The sequence below is a fragment of the Microcaecilia unicolor genome, chromosome 1, assembly GCF_901765095.1.
Source record: "Microcaecilia unicolor chromosome 1, aMicUni1.1, whole genome shotgun sequence".
Classification (NCBI taxonomy): Eukaryota; Metazoa; Chordata; class Amphibia; order Gymnophiona; family Siphonopidae; genus Microcaecilia; species Microcaecilia unicolor.
Window position 1 is genome coordinate 281600390 of NC_044031.1, and position 23105 is coordinate 281623494.

The 23105-nt window shown below is 47.5% G+C and overlaps 1 protein-coding gene across 2 annotated transcripts in view; it reads right to left on the reverse strand.

The window, feature by feature from the left end:
• Positions 1-23105, reverse strand: part of UBN2 (ubinuclein 2) — a 371797-nt gene that overhangs the window by 137929 nt on the left and 210763 nt on the right. For both annotated transcript variants that reach the window (XM_030207117.1, XM_030207109.1), the window contains exon 9: positions 6321-6464. In XM_030207117.1, coding sequence (XP_030062977.1) covers positions 6321-6464 — 144 coding nt within the window. The remainder of the gene's footprint in view (positions 1-6320; positions 6465-23105) is intronic.

The following is a 23105-nucleotide window of genomic DNA, read 5'->3' on the forward strand; positions in this document are numbered from 1 at the left end:
ACGAATGGGTCGTCGTCTGCGACAGCCCAGGAGACCGGCAAAATCTTGAGAGCAAAGAAGAAGTCTCTCGAACGCTGCGTTGCGCGGGCAGAGTGCACCGCGCATGCGCGAAGGGCTTCCCACCCGCAACACGAGCGCGAGTCCCTCAGTTTAATAAAAAAGCAAACCAGAAACTAAAACAACTCCAAGGGGAGGAGGGTGGTATGTGAGAATAATCAGCCTGCTGTCCTCGGAGAATACCTGCTACAGGTATGTATCTTTACTTTCTCCGAGGACAAGCAGGCTGACTATTCTCATGAATGGGGTATCCCTAGCCCCCAGGCTCACTCAAAACAATGAACATTGGTCAATTGGGCCTCGCAATGGCGAGAACATAACAGAGATTGACCTGAAAAGAAACACAACTACGTGAGAGTGCAGCTTGGAACAGAACAGAAATGGGCCTAGGAGGGTGGAGTCGGATTCTAAACCCTGAACAGATTCTGCAGCACCAACTGCTCAAACAGACTGTCGCGTCAGGTATCCTGCTGAAGGCAGTAGTGAAATGTGAATGTGTGGACTTATGACCACAAAGCAGCTTTGCAAATCTCTTCAATAGAAGCTGACTTCAAGTGAGCCACTGATGCAGCCATGGCTCTGACATTATGAGCCGTGACATGGCCCTCTAGAGTCAGCCCAGCCTGGGCATAAGTAAAGGATATGCAATCCGCTAGCCAATTAGAGATTGTGCGTTTTCCGATGGCTACTCGCTGGCAGACTGTCTAAAGGGCTTTGTCCGCTCCATGTAAAAGGCCAATGCTCTCTTACACTCCAAGGTATGCAATGTGTCTTCACCAGGGCGGGTATGAGGACAGGGAAAAATGTTGGCAAGACAATTGACTGGTTCAGATGGAACTCCGACACCACCTTCGGCAAGAATTTAGGGTGAGTGTGGAGGACTACTCTGTTATGATGAAACTTGATATAAGGTGCATGCACTACCAGGGCTTGGAGCTCACTGACTCTACGAGCTGAAGTAACAGCCATCAAGAAAATGACCGTCCAGGTCAAGTACTTCAGATGGCAGGAACTCAGTGGCTCAAAAGGAGCTTTCATCAGCTGGGTGAGAACGACGTTGAGATCCCATGACACTGGTGGAGGTTTGACTGGGGGTTTGACAAAAGCAAACCTCTCATAAAGCGAACTACTAAAGTCTGTCCAGAGATAGGCTTACCCTCTACACGTTGATAAGCACTAATTGCACTAAGGTGAACCCTTACGGAGTTGGTCTTGAGACAAGACTCTGATAAGTGTAGAAGGTATTCAAGCAGGAGAAGAAAAGGGATCTACGGCCTTGCTGTCACACCAGATGGCAAACCTCCTCCATTTGAAAGAATAACACTTTTTTGTGGAATCTTTCCCGGAAGCAAGCAAGACTCGGGAGACACTCTCTAAAAGACCCAAAGAGGCAAACTCTAAGCTCTCAACATCCAGGCCGTGAGAGCCAGACTGGAGGTTGGGATGTAGAAGCGACCCCTCGTTCTGGGTGATTAGAGTCGGAAAACACCCCAATCTCCACGGTTCTTCGGAGGACAACTCCAAAAGAAAAGGGAACCAGATCTGACGAGGCCAAAAGGGTGCAATCAGAATCATGGTTCCACGGTCTTGCTTGAGTTTCAGCAAAGTCTTCCCTACTAGAGGTATGGGAGGTTACGCATACAGAAGGCCTGCCCCCCAATGAAGGAGAAAGGCATCTGACGCAAGTCTGTCATGGGCCTGAAGTCTGGAACAGAACTGAGGGACTTTGTGACTGATCTGAGTGGCAAAAAGATCCACCGAGGGGGTGCCCAACACTCGGAAGATCTTGCAGACTATGTCCATGTTCAGTGACCACTCGTGAGGTTGCATGATCCTGCTCAATCTGTCGGCCAGACTGTTTACGCCTGCCAGATACATGGCATGGAGAAAAATGCTGTGATGGTGCACCCAAAGCCACATCCGGACGGCTTCCTTACACAGAGGGCAAGATCCGGTGCCCCCCTGCTTGTTGGTGTAATACATAGCAACTTGATTGTCAGTCTGAATTAGAATAATTTGGTTGGACAGCCGATCTCTGAAATCCTTCAGAGTGTTCCAGATCGCTCATAATTCCAGGAGGTTGATCTGAAGACCCTTTTCCTGAAAGGACCAAACTCCTTGAGTGTGAAGCCCATCTACATGAGCTCCCCACCCCAAGAGGGATGCATATGCATCTGTCGTCAGCACTTTTGTGGCTGAGGAATTTGGAATGGACGTCCCAAGATCAGATTGGATCGAATAGTCCACCAGAGTAGGGAATTGGAAAAGTTGGTGGAAAGATGGATGACATCCTCAAGATCCCCTGTGGCCTGGCTCCACTGGGAAGCTAGGGTCCATTGAGCTGATCTCATATGCAGGCGTGCCATGGGAGTTACATGAACTGTGGAAGCCATGTGTCCTAAGAGTCTCAACATCTGCCGAGCTGTGATCTGTTGAGATGCTCGAGCCAGGGACACTAGGGCCAGGAGATTGTCTGCCCTTGCCTGAGGAAGATAAGCTTGAGACGTCCGTGTGTCCAACAGTGCTCCGATGAATTCCAATTTCTGAACCGGGACAAGATGGGGACTTGGGATAATTGATTACAAACCCCAGTAGCTCCAGCACTCAAATAGTCATCCGCATGGACTGTAGAGCGCCTGCCTCTGAGGTGCTGTTTACCAGCCAATTGTCGAGATATGGGAAGACATGCACTCCCAGTCTGCGTAGCGATGCTGCGACAACTGCCACACACTTTGTGAAAACTCTGGGCGCAGACGCGAGGCCAAAGGGCAGTACACAGTACTGAAAGTGCCAAGTTCCCAACCGAAATCGGAGATACTTCCTGTGAGCTGGGAAGATCGAGATGTGGGTATAGGCATCCTTTAAGTCCAGAGAGCACAGCCAATCTTTTTTCTGAATCATGGGAAGAAGGGTGCCTAGGGACACCATCCTGAACTTTTCTCGGACAAGGAATTTGTTCAGGGCCCTTAGGTCTAGGATGGGATGCATCCCCCCTGTTTTCTCTTGCACAAGGAAGCACCTGGAATAGAATCCCAGCCCTTCTTCCCCTGGTGGAACGGGTTCGACCTCATTGGCCTTTAGAAGGGCGGAGAGTTCCTCTGCAAGTACCTGCTTGTACTGGGAGCTGAAGAACTGAGCTCCCGGTGGAAAACATGGATTCCAGACTGAGAGTGTATCCTAACCAAACTATTTGAAGAACCAACTTGTTGGAGGTTATAAGAAGCCACCTTTGGTGAAAAAATATTAACCTCCCTCCGACCGGCAAGCCATCCGGTACGGACACTTTTTCTGAGGCTATGCTGCACTGGAGCCAGTCAAAAGCCTGCCCCTTGCTGTTGCTGGGGAGCCGCAGGGGCCTTGGTCGCATGCCGTTGACGGGAACGAGCGCGCTTGGACTGAGCCTGGACAGGCTGCCGAGAAGCAGGAGTGTACCTACGCCTATTGTAGGAATAGGAAGCACTCCTCTTCCCTCCAAAAATCTCCTAGATGAGGAGGTGGTAGCAGAAGACGACCGACGGGAGAGAGAATCCATAGCATCATGGTGCTTTTTGATCTGATCGACCATGTCCTCTACTTTTTCTCCAAAAAGATTATCCCCCCGGCAAGGAACATCCGCCATTTGCTGCTGGGTCTTATGATCCGGGTCAGAGACACGCAGCCATGAGAGTCTGCGCATCACTATACCTTGAGCAGCTAATCGGGATGCCACATCAAAAATGTCTTAACTACCCCTGGCCAGGAATCTGTGGCCAGGAATTTGCGACACGCCTTCTGCTGCCTGACCACCTGGTGAAAAGGTTCGGCGGGCTAAGGAGGAAGGGTTTCGACCAAACTGGACAGTTGCCTCACCGAGTTCCTCAAGTGGATGCTCGTGTAGAGCTGGTAAGTTTGGATCTTGGCAGCGAGCATAGTGGCCTGATACGTTTTCCTCCCAAAAGAATCCAAGGTCCTAGACTCTCTGCCTGGGGGTGCAGAGGCATAGTCTCTAGTACTCTTGGCTCTTCTGAGAGCAGAGTCCACCACCATGGAATCGTGAGGTAGTTGGGCCTTCACCATTACTGGCTCACCATGGACTCTGTACCGGGACTCAGCTTTTTTGGGGACCACTGGATTAGATAGAGAGAACGACCAGTTTCGCATAAGACTTCCCTGAGTGTGTTATGCAAGGGGGCCGTTGCAATCTCTGTGGGCGGAGAAGGATAGTCCAAGACCTCGAGCATCTTGGCCCTGGGCTCATCCACAACCTGCATAGGGAAAGGAATGTCCTTAGACATTTCCCAAACGAAGGAGGAAAAAGAAAGACTCTCAGGTGGAAACAATCTTCTTTCAATTGTCGGAGTAGGATCAGAGGGGGCCCCAAAGGACTCTTCTTCAGAAACCTATCTGGGATCTTCCTCTTCCTCTCACGAGCACTCATCATCGGTGTCGGAAAAAAGCTCTCTACGAGCAGCCCGAGCCTGTCTCGACGTCGAGGAATGACGACCTCGAGGGGAATGCCGAGAAGTCGACCCCTGCCTGGACTGCGGGGTGGCGGCTGACAAGGACAGGGACCTCACCACAGGCGAAGGCCCAGATGCCGCTTCCACAGTCGATGCAGGAGGCGTAAGCACCCCTGGCACAGACACAGACTGGCGCAATCCCTCCAGAAGCTCTAAAAGAAGAGCCATGATGCGCTCGTCAAGAGCCTCCATCGGAAAAGGCTGCGGGGCTGGTGTAGGAGTCGGTGGCAGAATTTGAGGGGGCTCGAGAGCCGGTACCAAGCTGCCCGAAGACCGACGCATCGGCACCTCCTGTATAGAGGATGAGCGGTCCTCTCGGTGCCGACGCTTCTTGGGTGCCGAATCTCTCGGCTCCCCCGGAGCTCTTGGTACCGTGTCTGGAAGGAGAACGATGACGGTGCTTCTTAGCCTTCGCTCGAGGGGCCTGCATAGCAGTAGGCCTCGAGACAAGTGGAGACCCACTGCTCCCAGCGCGATGTGGTCTTTCGGCAGCCATTACCTGCGCTCTCAAAGTCGATGCTTCCCTCGACGTCGACGACCTCGGCACCGATTTCAATGTCGAAGGACCGGACTGATCCGCAAAAGGTCTTTCATGCTGAGCCTCCCGAGACACTTTGGTCCGTTTTTTCATTAGAGAGTACAGCTTACAAGCAGCTGGCAAATGTTTGGGCCCAAGGCACTAGAGACACCACGTGTGGGGGTCGGTACCCGAGATGGTCCGGTTGCACCGAGTACAACGCTTGAAGCCGCTGGGTGTCTGATATACATGGGCAAAAAAACAGCAACTGTGAAATTAAAAGACGCGATTGTGCCAACAAAAAAGGAACAAAAAGAGAAAAAAAGGGAAAAATAACGTGGCGAAAAGAGGGCCGCCATGAAAGAAAGAAAATTTACAACAGGTGAGAAAATTTTTTTTTAGTTTTGAGTTGGAACTAATTAAAAAACAAGGAACAATGAAAAGAAAAAAACTCATGTGCGTTCCCCTGGGCCGAAGGCAACAGTGAAGCAGAAAAAAAACTCAGTGTTACCAGCGTCACGGAAAAAAAGCAACTGAGGGACTCACGCTCATGTCGCGGGTGGGAAGCTGTTCACGCATGCACGATGCACTCTGCCCGCGCGACGCAGTGTTTGAGAGACTTCTTCTTTGCTCTCAAGATTTTGCCGGTCTCCTGGGCCGTCGCGGACGACGACCCATTCGTGAGAATAGTCAGCCTGCTTGTCCTCGGAGAAACAACAAATTTGTTTAAAATCAGCCAAACAGACTATACAGCAGGCTCACAAAGGAGTGGTCCCTTTCGTTGTGCCACCTCACTGGCATGCTGCACATTCCTTACATTTCAAAGCCAGTCCTGTCACAGCTTGAGAATGTCACATAGGTCAGAGCTCACCATGTCCACTGTGAAAAGTGCATTATTGAGTTACTGAGTCTGGGAATGGGGCAACATAGGATGTTTTAATGAATATTATTGTCATTATAAATGATGTTTTATAGTATTTTAACTTGCCTTGAGTGTATTCTGTAAGGCATGTAATGAAGTGTAACTAAATAGATATGTAGTCTGTTACATCTCCTAGTATTTCTTTAATACAGGTGAAACAAAGAAGAAAAAGAGATCAAACTCCTCAAGTCTACCACTGAGGAGACTTACTTTGCACCCATAACACACACTTGAAATTCATAGACATGGATTTTGTCCTTGACTTGAACTTGGTTCTTGCACTGGTAAGTTTTCACTTCTTCTGTAGGACTGCAAAATGTCTTACCTTGCTTGCATCCAACCTTTGGGCCAGAGGGGTTTCACTTCTGTCTCCAAAAAAGCCTTCAGATAATCCTCAACTGAGTGACTCTTGCTTGGTTCCAGCTCATAGCACCGTAACTTGATTGCAACTAGGTTGCACAGCAAAGCCCTATCCAGAGAAAATAAACATTCCATAACATAGACCTTGGCAAATGTTTTTTATTAAATCTAGGAGCCAGCAGTCGAGATCTCTCTCTGTTTTCCTTACCCTTACCCCCAATACTGTCCACAGTGAATTTGTGTTTTTTTTTTTTTTTTTTTTGGGGGGGGGGGGGGGGGGGGGGAGTAAGGAAGGAAAACCGAGAGAGAATCCCCTCCCAGATCACCAATAGCTTTTTTTAGAAACTTATTTAATAAGGCTCTTTTTTTAAATTCTATATCTGTAAGCAAAGAAACTTCAGTAAATCAGTCCCAGAAACCACCAGTCTCCCTTCCCAAAGCATGTATCAGAAGTGTGGCAGCACTACCATGATAGGTGAAGCAAAGAAGTACAGTCCCCACAGCAGCACTCATATGCTTTCCTTATAAGGTATTAAAGCAAAACAAGTTCTGCACCCACAGAACCCCCTGGCCCTCCCCCAACAATAGGTGCAGAGCTTGAAATTTCTCCATAAAACTCACCAGACAGAAACATTTCAGATTTTTATGTAATTTTGCTAACCAACAAAAACTCTCTCATTCCCAAGCATACTGTGCTTACAACTCTACAAAAAAAGTCACTCAGGACCTAGATCAAATCTACTACGCCAGCACTAACTTCCAAAACAAAAATTGTACCTAAAAAAAGGCAATGCCCTAAATCAGTGGTTCTCAACCTTTTTTTATTTTGGGGCACACTTTGAAGAACGCTGATCCTCGTGGCACACCAAATCAAATTTCACACAGTTGTCCACTGGCCACATAACTGTGAAGCGTCAGAAAACGTAGAGATACAGGAGAAGAGTATAAGGACCATGGCAAATTTACTACATAAAGTAGTAAAACAAAACCGTTCCTTTGTCCCCCAAGTGCACATGTCCAGTCTGTCCCTGTCTCTCCTCCCCCAACATGCAAAGCCAACTTGTCCATCTATCTGCCATCTCTTTCAGCTTCCTCCTCACACACATGTATAGTCAAGCCCATCTTCTCTCTCACTCCCCCCCCCCCCCCAAATTCACATGGCCAGACTCTTTTTCTCTCTTATCCCCCACTCCCATTACACATTGCCCCACATATTAACACACCTACTGCAAGTATATCCCTCTCTGTAACCCCCAAACACAGCAAACCTGTCCCTCCTTTTGTCTCTCCAATGCACATGGACCAGCCTCTCCACCTTTCTGCTCCCTCTCACCCAATGCACACTATCCCACACACACACATACATACAGCCAGTCCATCCCTCTCTCATGTCCCTCTTATCCCCGATTCAACATGGCCAGTCCATTTCTCTCTTTTGCCCCTCCCTCCAGCAATGCACACTTCCACCTCTTTCTGCACCATCCCCCCACAAATCTACAGGCAAAATGCCCCTCTCTGTCCTCCCCCCGTCACCCCAGACACATACAGCCAGCCTATCCCTCTTTCTGCCCCTTCTCAATGCACATGGCCAGCCTGTCCCATCCTTTCTCTGTTTCCCAAATGCACACTACCACCTTTTTCTGCCCCAAACGCATACCTACAGCCAGAATATTTCTTCCTCTGGCCCCTCCCCCATACATACAGCCAACATGTTCCTCCCTCTTTCCCCAATGAACACCGCCAGTCTGTTCATCTCTCTGTACCCTTTCACCCAATTGCCACTGCAACCTCTTTCTGACCCCCCTCCCCACAGCCAGGCCATTTCTCTCTCGTCTCCCCCATGCATACTGCCACCTCTTTCTGCCTCACGCACATCTAAAGCTGACATGTCCCTACCTGTCCCTGACACCCCCCCCAACCATACAGCTAGCCCATTCTCTCTGCCTCCCCACTACACAGACACATAGAGCTAGCACATCCCACAGAACCAAACAACACATCTCTTTCTCTTTTCCTTCCCCAGCTAACACTTCTTTAAATCTCCAAAGCGCCCCACACACCTTTTTCCCTCTCCCCCATACTTAATACAGGCAGCATTATTTTTCCCTGTAAAACTCACCACACAAAGATATCTCTGATCCTGTTATAATCTCACTAACACAACATAAACTTTCCCAGTACCAGGCATATTGTGAAGTTTGTACAACTTAGAGACCGACCAAATTTCGGTTTCAGTCATGGTGCTGAAACTTGGCCAAAATCTTTTTTTCTGGCCAGTTTCGATTTCAGCCAAAAGGCTATTGGCCATGGTTTCGGATTTGGCCAAAACTGACTGTGTTTTCAGTGGAAGTCAAAAATTTGTGCTGTGTCTTGTTTGTCTTTCTCCCTTCCTCCTCAGGCCAATCTTACAATCCTGACGGCCTAGGAGTGTAGTCAGGGCAGGCATGATCCCCACCCACTCCTGTCCATGCCAGCTCTGCTCTCAAAATGGCTGCCATGATCTAGAGGCAACCTCATGAGACTGCTGCAAGAGGTCAAGGCAGCCATTTGAGAGTATAGCCAACATAGGAAAGAGCAGCCGAGGATCACTCCTGCTCTGATTATACCACTAGACCACCAGGGATTGGAAGGTAGTCAGGGGATGGGGCTACCTCTTTGCATTCTTTTTTTTGTTTGTGTGTGTGTGTAATGCAATTGCAAGTAATGCAGTCATGAACTTACATAGTAGTTTATATGGTAAATAGAGTGCTCCAAATAAATGTTTTTGATATAACAGTTTAGCAGGAATTTAAATCTGTAAATTTGGGATGATAGGCTTCTTAGGCATCAGACTCTCTCCTGGAGGGGGTCACGTGATGCCAGAGGTCTGAATGGACGCCTGTTAGCTCGGCTCCCCTTCCCTCGACTTGTTTTCCCCTTCTGATGTTGACAGCAGAATCATAATTTTCTCTTACATAGTTGGGCAAGGCATTTCAACACGAGCAGAAGCGGCAAGTGCGGTTTCCAAAGGCAGATAGGAGCGGAATGCTAGTAAAAACCGTGAGGCCGGGAAAGGAGAAAAGCAGCGCGGTGAAAAATAAAATGGCGGCGCAAACACCGCTAACCCCGCAGCTACGAAGCCTGAACTTACCTCCGATGCATGAGGACATGGTACAAGTGTCCTTGAAAAACATGTCACAATTGCTGGATGACAAGCTTGCTAAACTGCACGCAGGCATGGACGACATTAAAGAATGCATCGCCAGCTACGCGGTCAGAATACAGCATGCAGAAGACTGAATAGCCTCTCAGGAACATCAAATGGTAGTAGCAGAGGAGCGCATCGGTGACCTGGAGACACAAGTATGCACACTGCTTGAATGAGTAGAACACCAGGAAAACAGAGGAAAACGGAACAACATTAGGTTTGTGGGCATCTCCGAATCTGTCACCGAGGCAGAGTTGAAGGACCTGGCAGAAAGAGAGATCCCCAGGCAATTGGGCCTGGAACCGGAATTGGGCCAGGGGCAGGTGGAGAGAATTCATCGAGTAGGGCAGAGGAGAGAAACCACAGGGAGACCGAGGGTGGTCACTGCCCGCTACATGAATTATGCCGTCAAAGCCAAAATTCTTGAGCACTACAAGAAACAATGCAATGTGGAATACAAAGGGAATCGGATTATGATGTTCCAGGACTTTTCTTTTAGAGTTATAGAAGAAAACGGATAGTACCATTCTGCACTAAGCTATAAGAGAAAAGAATTAAATTTGGGTTTCAATACCCAGCGAAAGTACGGATTACACACAATAATCAAACTTTCACTATAACAAAAAGGTAGAAAGCTACAAGCCTTCATGGAAAAGTTATCGAAGGCTCCAGAACAGGCGGAGGAGAAGCGGTAAAGGATGGAACAGGGAGAGCTTGGAAGGCCCCTTAAATAGGACCAAACAATTGACAGTATATTGGAAAAAAAAACCTATAAGAACAAGACCAGTGGGGAAAGACATGGAGCTGTTTCTAATACAGGGAAGCACAGACTATGAGGCAAATAGCAAGGGGACATATTAAAGAGTTAGAAAATTAATGCGCCAGACATTGCCTTTTTATAGATATGGGAAACCCTGTCTGAACTACACAACTCGAGATGGAGCTCAATGCAGGACCAGATGAAAAAAGACACGAGGTCAGCACGGAAGCGTGATGAGAGCGGGGAATGCTCATGATCTTTTCCCACGGAGCTGACAAGACTGAGCTAATCCGGTTTTGTGGACTGAGCGGACATGAAGATAACAAACTGACTAAGAGATGAATGGACAGGTTTGGACCACAGTGGGGCCAGGGGAATCAACATAGTAGGAAATGTCAATGTTTATAGTTAAAATTGTTTGGGGAAGATAGGAACCAATACACCTTGGGTGGAGGGCGAGACTGTTTGCATGCAAGTTAACTTATGATGGCTTTAGAGTTGTGGACAAGGAGGGAAGGTCGGGGGGAGGGGAAGCAATGTTTGTCACATTGGGAATGACTGTGGGGGGTAGAGCCTCAGTCATGGATAAGAGGAGGGAAGTGTGTAATGGGGAAGTGGTAGTAGGGATATGGAAGCTGATGTGTTGGGTAAGGAGATGTGTCGGGACGAAAGGAGAGGTGGATGTGAGTGCGAACGTGGGGGGGGGGGGGAGAGGTAGATAGGATGGGAACAAAAAACAATGTACGAGTGCAAGAGAGGGGGGATTGGGGGGAAGGGAGGGGGGATTGGGAGGAAGGGAGGGTGGGAAGGGAGGGTGGGAGGGAGGGGGGATTGGGAGGAAGGGAGGGTGGATAGGTAGGAGGGAATGGGAGAAGAGGGGATCAGGAAGTAAAGGGGCCAGACGGAACCTGAGGCAAAATGAGAGGCTTCTTTATACGGTAGCACGAAGGCGGGGATCAGGGGGGAGATGTGAGGAGCCCGCTCTACAGGGGGGCATGGCTGGGATGCTACCCTGGTGGGTCTATAAGTTTTTGCGATATCATATAAGCATGGCTATGGTGTGGGGGAATGGGTAGCATGTGAATAGCTTCTCTTAATGTAGATGGTTAATGTAGATGGCATATATTCTCCCATCAAACGGAAAAAGATTCTGCAATACAGTAAGCAGTTAAAAGTAGGCTGTAAGCCACCTAAAATAAGGCCCAAGGGAATGGAGGATAGGGGAATAGGATTGTTACAACGAGACCTAGGCCTAGTGGACATATGGAGGGTGCTGCACAAGATGACAGAGAGTATACTTTTTACTCACATGTACACAAATGCCAGGCAAGGTTAGATTACATCTTACTATCACAGGGTCTATTCTTTGTCATCCGGGCCACGGAGATCGAGGCGGAAGTGGTATTGGACTACAGCTTGATCTGGGTGGAGTTTAATCTTGGTGGGGACAGGAGCAAAGCGAGTTGGAGAATGAACCCTACTTTATATCAAGAAGCTGAATTTAGGGGATTTCTTCAACGGGGATGGGAGAACTATCTCACAGATAACAAATCTTCTGTAGCTGACCCAATTATCTTCTGGGAAGCAGGGAAAGCAGTGATGAGGGGAAAAATTCTAGAATACATGGCTAGAACTCGGGAAAAAAAGAGATGGGGAACTTCCCAGAGTATTAATAGAGCTGAAAAATGAACTTGTGGAGCTGCTGTTAGTAATAAGCAATTTATCCCTAAAAACAGGTGTGGTACCGGAAGATTGGAGAGTGGCCAATGTAACGCCGATTTTCAAAAAGGGTTCCAGAGGAGATCCGGGAAATTATAGACCGGTGAGTGTGACATCGGTGCCGGGAAAAATGGTGGAGGCTATTATTAAGAATACAATGACAGAGCACATACAAAAGCATGGGCCACTGAGACAAAGTCAGCACGGATTTAGTGAAGGGAAGTCTTGCCTCATAAATCTACTGCATTTTTTCGAAGGGGTGAACAAACATGTAGACAGGTGGATACTGTATATCAAGATTTTCAGAAACTGTTTGACAAAGTGCCTCATGAAAGACTCCAAAGGAAACTGGAGAGTCATGGGATTGGAGGCAGTGTATTATTATTTATTTTTTTGTTACATTTGTACCCTGCGCTTTCCCACTCATGGCAGGCTCAATGCGGCTTACATGGGGCAATGGAGGATTAAGTGACTTGCCCAGAGTCACAAGGAGCTGCCTGTGCCTGAAGTGGGAATCAAACTCAGTTCCTCAGTTCCCCAGGACCAAAGTCCACCACCCTAACCACTAGGCCACTCCTCCACTCCAGATGGATTAAGAGCTGGTTAAAAGATAGGAAGCAGAGAGTAGGGTTGAATGGTCATTATTCTCGATGGAGAAGGGTAGTTAGTGGGGTCCCTCAGGGGTCTGTGCTGGGACTGCTGCTTTTTAACATATTTATAAACGACCTCAAGATGGGAGTAACTAGTGAGTAACATCTCCCCCCTGATCCCCGCCTTCGTGCTACCTCTTCAAACAAGCTTACCCAAACAACCCAACCTAATTCTCGAACCTAACTCCACACCAACAGCACTACTCATACTTCAATCCTCTCCCCTATATCTCTCCCCATTGTTTTAACTCTTTTAACTTGAACATCTCTTGATACTTGTATCATACTTTGTGTATCTATGTGATACTTTGTACCACACCTTGTAACATTCTTTGTGTTATCTCTGTGATACTTTGTACCATAGCTTGTAAGCCGCACTGAGCCTGCTATCAAGCGGGAAAGAGCGGGGTATAAATGCTATAAATAAATAAATAAAATTTGCAGATGACACAAAGTTATCCAGGGCTGTCTCATCGCTGGAGGAGTGTGAAAGATTATAAAAAGACCTCATGAGACTGGGGGATTGGGCATCCAAATGGCAGATGAAGTTCAACGTTGACAAGCGCAAAGTGATGCATGTGGGAAGGAGGAACCCGAATTTCAGCTATGTTATGCAAGGTTCCGCTTTAGGAGTTATGGACCAAGAAAGGGATCTGGGAGTCATCGTGGATAGGACGTTGAAATCTTCAGCTCAATGTGCTGCGGCGGCTAAGAAGGAGAACAGAATGTTGAGTATTATTAGAAAAGGGATGGAAAACAAACATGAGGATGTTATAATACCGTTATATCGCGCCATGATGCGACCGCACCTGGAGTATTGTGTTCAGTTCTGGTCGCCTCATCTCAAAAAAGATATAAAGGAATTGGAGAAGGTGCAAAGAAGGGCGACAAAAATGATTAATGGATGGGACGACTACCCTATGAGGAGAGGTTAAGACGGCTAGGACTCTTTATCCTGGAGAAAAGGCGGCTGAGGGGTGATATGATAGAGGTTTACAAAATAATGAGTGGGGTAGAGCGGACAGATGTGAATCGTTTGTTTACACTTTTCTAACAATAACAGAACCAGGAGACACAAGATGAAATTAGGATGTGGTAGGTTTAAAACAAATCGGAGAAAGTTTTTCTTTACTCAGCGCGTAGTTAGACTCTGGAACTCATTGTCGGAGAAGGTAGTGACGGCAGCTGGCCTTGCTGAGTTCAAAGGAGGTCAGGACAGATTCCTGAAGGAAAAGTCCATTGATTGTTATTAAATTTTGGGTTTTTTTCCAGGTTCTTGGGGCCTGGATTGGCCACTGTCAGAGACAGAGTGCTAGGCTTGATGGACCCTTGGTCTTTTCCCAGTGTGGTGGTGCTTATGTGCTTCTAGACCAGCTTAGGTTGCTACAGAACACAAGGGCAATGATGATACGAGGAGACTAATTGGCAAAGAAAACTTTTAGAGAGCTAAAAATTAAGATTAACAGTATTTTGAACAAAAGGGCGATGAGGGAAATTCAGTTATATAAGTACCAACTCCACAGGTGGGGAAATAAAACGGTCAGTTTATTGGCAACCCTGGTGCGCAATAGACATGCGAAACAATTAGTCACTCGCATTAAAATGCCATCGGGGCAAGTGATGACTAGGGAAGAGGAGATACAAAAGGCATCTGTGGATTTTTACAAATCCCTGTATGATAGGGGGAGTTGTGATGGGAGCAAACGGGAGAGAATTTTCCAGAGTCTTCGGCTCCCCTCCCTGACGCAAGAGCAGCGAGAAACCTTGAATATGCCCGTTCAGGGGCCTGAAATTCAGGAAGCAATAAAGAGACTCAAGCTAGCAAAAGCCCCGGGACCTGATGAGTTAGGGCCTGAATTCTATAAGATTTTGGGAGGGCAGATAGCAGGGCCATTCAGTGAACTTTATGCAGCACTGTGCACAGAGGGACAACATACAGGCACCCTAACACACGCATCTATAATAGTCCTGCCTAAGCCGGGCCGGGACCGGGAGTTACTGGGCTCTTATCGCCCCATCTCCTTGCTAAACCAGGATATAAAGTTGTTTGCTAGTATCATGGCCGCACAATTGGGAAAAGTCCTACCAACTCTAGTGCATGCAGACCAGTCAGGCTTTGTACCAGGAAGGTATGCCTCTACTAACATTCTTAGAGCACTAAGTGCAATACAGGCAAAGGGGAATAAGCCGGGAGACAACATCATTGTTAGCCTAGACGCGGAAAAAGCATTTGATAAAATTTTATGGGATCACCTTTTCTGGATTTTGCCGCAATTTGGCATATATGGGGAATTCTTATGCGGGATATGGGCGTTATACAAGAACCCCACAGCATAAATTATGATTAACAATGCACTGTCCCCGTCATTTACGCTACAGAGGGGCACGCGTCAGGGGTGTCCCTTATCCATGCTTTATCTTGGCCTTGGAGCCACTGGCAAGCAAAATTTGGCAGTCGTGGGAGGTACAGGGAATTAGAATAGGGAAGGATGAATACAAAATTAATCTCTTCGCAGATGATCTCTCTATATAAAACGCACCTCCAACGTTCCATTGAAGCCTCACTTTCCCAACGTTCGAAAGTGAGGCGGCTGAGACCACTTTTTTGCTCCATAAGTGTCTGCCCCGCCCACGCGTCAAACGTGTTGACGCAGGGGGCGGAGCAATGACACTCATGCAGCAAAAATGACGCCCCCCCCGGCGCAACAACATGGCCCCTCCGCGCTGCCCCACCCCCAAAGCTGCAGAATGCAGGAGGTGCAAACCCCCCCCCACAAGCCACCCACCGTCGCGTTGCTTTGCCGGCGGGGGACATGAAACCCCGCCAGCACAAGTCCTGTCTGCTGACTACTGCGTGATCTTCGGCGTTGCAAGCCTCTGTAGGCAGGACGTCAGACGCACACAACCCCGCCCTGCACAGGCTACCAACGCCGAAGATCGCTGGAGTCAGTCAGACTCAGACAACACAGGACTTCTGCTGGCGGGATTTTGGGTCCCCCGCCAGCAAAACTACGCGATGGTGGGTGCGATGGCGATGATGGGTGGGAGGCCGGCGGCCGGCTGCATCGCGGTGGGTGGGATGGCGGCAGGGGGGGGTGCATCGCGTGGAGGAGGCGCTAAGCAGGATCTCCCCCCCCCCCCCAAAACAGAACTATATGGCAGCCCATGGAGGGATGAGGTGTTGGGTCTGGCTGGCTGGAGGGAAAGCATAGGAAGGGCAGGAGCTTTTGGGGGTGGCAGGAGGGGATCAGGGGATTTTGAAGAGAATCAGAGTTATGCAATTTTGAGCTGTCCTAATTTAACCCAGTGACCAATGTGGGTGGTCAGTGCTGAACATCATTGGCACTGCATAAACTACAGTGCCTGCCCAGTACTGTCCACAGCGCCCCCCCCCCCCCCCCACCTCCCCAAAAGTCTCTTAAGCAAAACTTCAGACACAAGGAGGGGGAGGATGAGGGCCGGAAGAGGTCCAGAGACCACAGATGGAGGCGGGGGAGGGGGTCCTCACAGCACAGACGAAGGGGGACAGGGGATCCACAGCCCTGACAGGAGGGCAGCAGGGAGACATAAGAGGAGGAGGGGGGGAACACTGACCAGACAGAGAGATGAGGGATCCTGCGACAACACAGTGGCACAGGCAGACGGAGGGGGTTCTCTCACTCTGTGTCTCTCTCACTCTCAAACACTGTCTACAACACACGCTATGTCTCACACTGGATCACATTCACTATGTGTCACACAGTCACTCTCAAACACTCTCTCACTCTCATACACTCTCGCTGTGGCTCACATATCCACTCAAAACACACTGTCAATCTCACACACAAACACTCTCTAACAGACACACTTGCAGCCACAAACATTCAATCTGTCTCTCTCACATAGTCACCTCTCACACAAACTCTCTCAAACATACACACTCCGAGGAAAACCTTGCTAGCGCCCGTTTCATTTCTGTCAGAAACGGGCCTTTTTTACTAGTATGTTAATATTCCTGGGAGAGGCAACAAAGGGGATCCCCGTTTTGATAGACCTTATCCAGCAATTTGGATTCTTCTCGGGCCTGAGATTAACTTTGACAAATCGGAGGCAATGGCGCTGTCCGTTAGTTGTACATGTAAGAGATGCCCCGATTTTCCTCTGGCCTGGACACAGGGACCCATGAAGTACCTGGGAGTATTCCTGCACTTAGATTTCAAACTTATGTATAAGAAGAATGTAAGTGATAAGTTAGAGGCCATTAAAAACCTATGCCGTCAATGGAGGGACTTGCCTGTGTCATTCATAGGATGTGTTGCACTTGTTAAAATGGTACTCTTCCCTAAAATACTATATGCCTTGCAAATGATGCCACTATGGGTTCGCAGCAAGGATGAGGGGGCCTACAGGGGAGTAATATCATCTTTCATCTGGGGAGGTAGAAGAGCCAGGATCGGTTATAATAAGTTAATCCAGATCCGTAGCGAAGGGGGAGTCAATTTGCCTGATCTCAGGCTCTACAATGTCACGGTGCTTCTTAGATGGATTCATTAAATACACTCAGGCCATTATATTTTTGCACCAGCAAGAGTGTGGGAATACGCTCCTCACCCTTGTTCAGTTTTTAACGCCTTACATGCCAGGAGTTCTCAGGTCCAGCTCACCCCCTCTTGTGAAGCCGCTACGGGTAGCGTGGGAATGGTGGTGCCGCAGGGTGGGGGAGGCATCTGGCCCCTTCCCGTTCTTGGAATTCCAGGATAATCCGGGCTTTACAGCAGGGGAGGGGAGCACACGCATTAGGAAGTGGACTAGGAAAGGATGCAGATATGTGGGACAGGTGGTGGCAGAAGGGGGATCCCAGATTCTTTCATTTGCAGAATGTCAGGAAAAAAGGAATATCCCACAAAACCTATTTTTCTCATACTGGCAAATCAGACACTACCTACTATCCTTGAGAAATGCGGATAAAAGGCTCCCTACATTTAATGCATTAGATGTAGTGTTTAAGCAGTTGCCCACAGAGGGCAACAACCTATCACACTGGTACTACTTGGGGAAATCCTGGAGGCCTACAAAACTTACAGCATTGTTAGCAGAGAGATGGAGCTCCATGGCTGGAATGGGGGTTTTGACTGCGGAGCTTCAGAGGTGCTTTGACTTAGCTTACAAAATAACTCGAAATGTAAGCTGTCATGAAACTCAATTCAAGGTTCTACACCAGGTGTATCTTACACAGAGCAGGGGCAAAGCGATGGGCCTGTGGGACTCAGAGGACTGTGAAAAATGTGTGAACCATAAGGGCACTATAGCACACCATTTTCTGGAATGCCAGGTGCTAAAGATGTTCTGGGGAGGTGTACTGACGCACTTGGAGGAAGTAGTGGAGCAGCCCATAGAATGGAATTACAGGGTATTATTAATGGGTTTAGATTCAGATCTGACCGCTCAGGGGCTGACAATGTATCAATGTAGGTTTGTTCTATTAGCTCTGGTACTGGCAAAAAAATCATCTTATAGCACTGGGTGGACAAGACCCCCCTCCCCCCACTCCTCTCACCAAGTGGCATAATAGCATGAAACGGCGGGATGGGAGGGGGAGGCCAGTTTGAATATGAATGGACACGGCCACCACCGGGCCACCTTGTATGGAAAAGCAGCTACGAGCGCCTAACACAACTCCCAGGTGTACAGGGCACCACGCGCTGACTAAGGGGCCAGGAGACACAGGGAATCAGCCTCAGGGGAAGGGAGGGAGGAAGAGGGAAGGACGGGATGGGGAGGGGGAAGGGGGGAAACAGAAAATCAAGAGGAACAGGTATAAGTTGTTTGCAGTTTGTAGCTGGGATAGGTGTCTGCAACAGTAAGGTGGATGCAGCACAGAGGGCTACTGGGACAAGGAGGGTGGCTCCAAAGTGTGTTTTTTGTGTCACATATATGCTGTAATACATTTGCAATGTAATCGTACTGTATTTGCTGCCTGCACCCTCGCAGTGTGGAGGCAAACAAGAATTTTGGATGTTTGAGTGTTACTCTTGACAATAAAAATATTATAAAAAAAAAAAAAAAGACTCTCTCCTGGAGATATGACATTAGCTGTCACTCCAAATGTGGCACAAAGCCATTGTAAAAGCATTGTGTCTTTTAGTTTCAGTTTTCATTAGCTGAGGCTCATGCGTGCAGAGGTTATTTTGCTTGGATATAAAATATGGTCTTTCATTATTTAAATTTTATATAGCTCAGATATTATTTGAGTGATTCTAAAGAATTTCCAGGCTCTGTTGGGTATGATGAAGATGCAGTGTTTTAATAAAACTTGTGGTGTGCAGAAGCTAGATTCAATGAGAAAGGAACCTGCAGTGCTTATTTTCAAGCACAGGTATTGGTCAGCTTATAGTGTTAGTAGGGAAATTATATTACAATGAAATGAAGTTTATGTATTAGAAAATAATTTGAGAAATGTATTGCTCGATTGTAATTTTTCCAGACCATATAGTCCATGAATTCAGTAACATCGATCTGTTTTTTTTTTTTTTTTAATTCTGGAATCTGCATCAGGCTGGTATAATGTCCACAGTGTAGACAAGTGTCTAGACTCCTTTACTCTATTTTAGTAAAAATCTATATCATGCTTGTCCGTAATCAGTTTTATAACTAAATACAAACTTGGGCACGTCTCAATTTACTTTCTCTTATTTGTGCAATTTAGGTAGCATAAAATGCTGGCAATGATTTATTTTTTTTACATGTTGTTACAAAGTTCCTATCTCAGAGAATATTTAACTATATCTGCATTGACTTGGGAACCTAAATGTGACAGACTTGTTGAGAAGTGCTTGTTAAAATGTCTCTCCCAGTGTCAGCCTGTGCTTGCAAGGTGATGCATGTGGGAAAAAAGAACCCAAATTATAGCTACGTCATGCAAGGTTCCACGTTAGGAGTTACGGACCAAGAAAGGGATCTGGGTGTTGTCGTCGATAATACACTGAAATCTTCTGCTCAGTGTGCTGCAGCGGCTAGGAAAGCTAATAGAATGTTGGGTATTATTAGGAAAGGTATGGAAAACAGGTGTGAGGATGTTATAATGCCGTTGTATAGCTCCATGGTGAGACCACACCTTGAGTATTGTGTTCAATTCTGGTTGCCGCATCTCAAGAAAGATGTAGTAGAACTGGAAAAGATGCAGCGAAGGGCGACTAAAATGATAGCGGGGATGGGACGGCTTCCCTATGAAGAAAGACTAAGGAGGCTAGGGCTTTTCAGTTTGGAGAAGAGACGGCTGAGGGGAGACATGATAGAGGTATATAAAATAATGAGTGGAGTGGAACAGGTGGATGTGAAGCACCTGTTCACGATTTCCAAAAATACTAGGACTAGGGGGCATGCGATGAAACTACAGTGTAATAAATTTAAAACAAATCGGAGAAACCTTTTCTTCACCCAACGCATAATTAAACTCTGGAATTCGTTGCTGGAGAACGTGGTGAAGGCGGTTAGCTTGGCAGAGTTTAAAAAGAGGTTAGACGGTTTCCTAAAGGACAAGTCCATAAACTACTAATAAATGGACTTGGGAAAAATCCACAATTACAGGAATAACATGTAGAGAAAGCTTGTACGTTTGGGAAGCTTGCCAGGTGCCCTTGGCCTGGATTGGCCGCTGTCGTGGACAGGATGCTGGGCTGGATGGACCCTTGGTCTTTTCCCAGTGTGGCATTACTTATGTTCCTGGGACTGGAGGGTAATCTCTTGAGGATTTAGAAGAAAGCTGCTGATTGCAAACTCTTGACAATACCCAGTGGACCTCATTGGTTCACATTTACACAACCAAACTTTAATTTTAGGTTTTGGCTGAAACTAGGTGATCAGTTTCGGCTGCAGTTTTCATCTTGGCTGAAAGTGGTAGAGAGCACATCTATCATGTTGCAGTAACTTCTAAAACAAAGACCCTACCTATGAAAAGGCAATGCTTTAAATATTATAGCAAGCCCTAAAACATCAATATATCAACTGGGAAAATAAACAACCCAAATTACTACAGATTACTACAGATAGAATACCTAGCCTCAGTCACACATACACAGAAAGTGAAGATACTTACCTGTAGCAGGTATTCTCCGAGGACAACAGGCTTCATATTCTCACGAGTGGCACCGACCCGCGTTGTCTGGTCCGGCATTTATACCCAACTAAACAACCCGAGCTTTGTGAAGCACGAGCCGCACTCCACTGTGCATGCGCAAGTGCCTTCAGCATGCCACGAGAACGCTGTCCTCAGTTTCATTTTAAAGCAAAAACAAGGAAAATAAAATAAAGGAACAGACTCCAAGGGGAGGGACGGGATTGAGAGAATATGAAGCCTAATGTCCTCGGAGAATACCTGCTATAGGTAAGTATCTTCGCTTTCTCTGAGAACAAGCAGGCTCTCATATTCTCATGTGTGGGGCATCCCTAGCATCCAGGCTCACCCAAAACAACAAACATTAGTCAACTGGGCCTCGCAATGGTGAGGACATTACACAGATTAACCTGAAACTATACACAATCTGAATGAGAGAGCAGCCTACAACAGAATAAAATGGGCCTGGGAGGGTGGAGTTAGATTCTAGACCCCAAACAGATTCTGCAACACTGATTGCTGAAACTGACTGTCATGTCGGGTATCCTGCACAAGGCAGTCGTGAGATGTGAATGTGTGGACTGAAGACCACTTTGCAGCCTTGCAAATTTCTTCAATGGAGGCCGACTTCAAGCGGGCTACCGACAATGCCATGGCTCTGACATTATGATCCATAATAGGACCCTCCAAGGTCAGCCCAGCCTGGGCAAAAGTGAAGGAAATGCAATCTGGCAGTCAAATTGAGAGGGTGCATTCCCCGATGGTGACCCCCATCCTGTTGGGATCAAAAGAAACAAAAAGCTGAGCGGACTGTCTTTGGGGCCTTGTCCGCTCCAAGTAGTAAGCCAATGCTCTCTTGCAGTCCAAGGTGTGCAAGCTGCTTTCACCATGATGGGCAAGAGGTCGAGGAAAGAATGTTGGCAAGACAACTGACTGGTTCAGATGGAACTCCAACACCACTTTCGGCAGGAACTTAGGGTGCGTGCGGAGGGCTATTCTGTTGTGATGAAACTTAGTATATAAGAAAACGACCGTCCAGGTCAAGTACTTCAGATGACAGGAATTCAGTGGCTCAAAAGGAGCTTTCATCAGCTGGGTGAGAATGACGTTGAGATCTCATGACACTGTTGGACGTTTGACAGGGGGCTTTAACAAAAGCAAATCTCTCATGAAGCGAAAACTAAAGGTTGTCCAGAGATAGGCTTACCTTCTGCACGTTGATGATAAGCACTAACTGCACTAAGGTGAACCCATAAGGAGTTGGTCTTAAGACACGACTCTGACAAGTGTAGAAGGTACTCAAGCAGGGTCTGTGTAGGACAAGCAAGAGGATCTAAGGACCTGCTCTCACACCAGACAGCAAACCTCCTCCATTTAAAAAAGTAACACCTCTTAGTGGAATCTTTCCTGAAAGCCAGCAAGACCTGGCAGACACTCTCCGAAAGACCCAAGGAAGCAAATGCTAAGCTCCCAACATCCAAACTGTGACAGCCAGAGACCGGAGGTTAGGATGTAGAAGCGACCCCTCGTTCTAAGTAATGAGGGTCGGAAAACACTCCAATATTCGGAGGATAATACCAGAAGAGGGAATCAAATCTGTCTTGACCAGTAAGGCACAATCAGAATCATGGTTCCGTGGACTTGCTTGAGTTTCAACAAAATTTACCACCTAAAAGCATCGGAGGATAAGCACACAGGAGACCTGTCCCCTAACTGAAGAGGAAGGCATCCAACGCTAGTCTGTCGTGGGCCTGAAGCCTGGAACATAACTGAGGGACCTTGTGGTTGATTTGAGTGGCAAAAAGATCCACCGAGGGGGTGCCCCATGCTCAGAAGATCCTGTGGGCCATGCCCATGTGGAGAGACCACTTGTGTGGTTGCATTATTCTGCTCAGTCTGGCGGCCAGGGTGTTGCTTGCACCCAACAGATAAGTGGCTCAAAGGAACATGTCGTGCAGGCAAGCCCAATGCCACATCTGGACAGCTTCCTGACATAAAGGGTGTGATCCGGTGCCCCCCTGCTTGTTTATGTAATACATTGCACCCTGATTGTTTTAACGAGAATAATTTGATGGGACAGCTCATCTCTGAAAGCCTTTAGAGCATTCCAGACCACTCAAAGCTCCAGGAAGTTGATCTGAAGATTTCTTTCCTGGAAGGACCAAGTTCCTTGAGTGTGAAGCCCATTGACATGAGCTCCCCATCCCAGGAGAGACGCATCCATTAACAGCACTTTCTGTGGCTCAGGAATTTGGAATGGAAGTCCCAGAGTCAAATTGGATCGAACTGTTCACCACTGAAGAAAGCAAACAAACTCTGGAGAAAACTTCAATGACATCTTC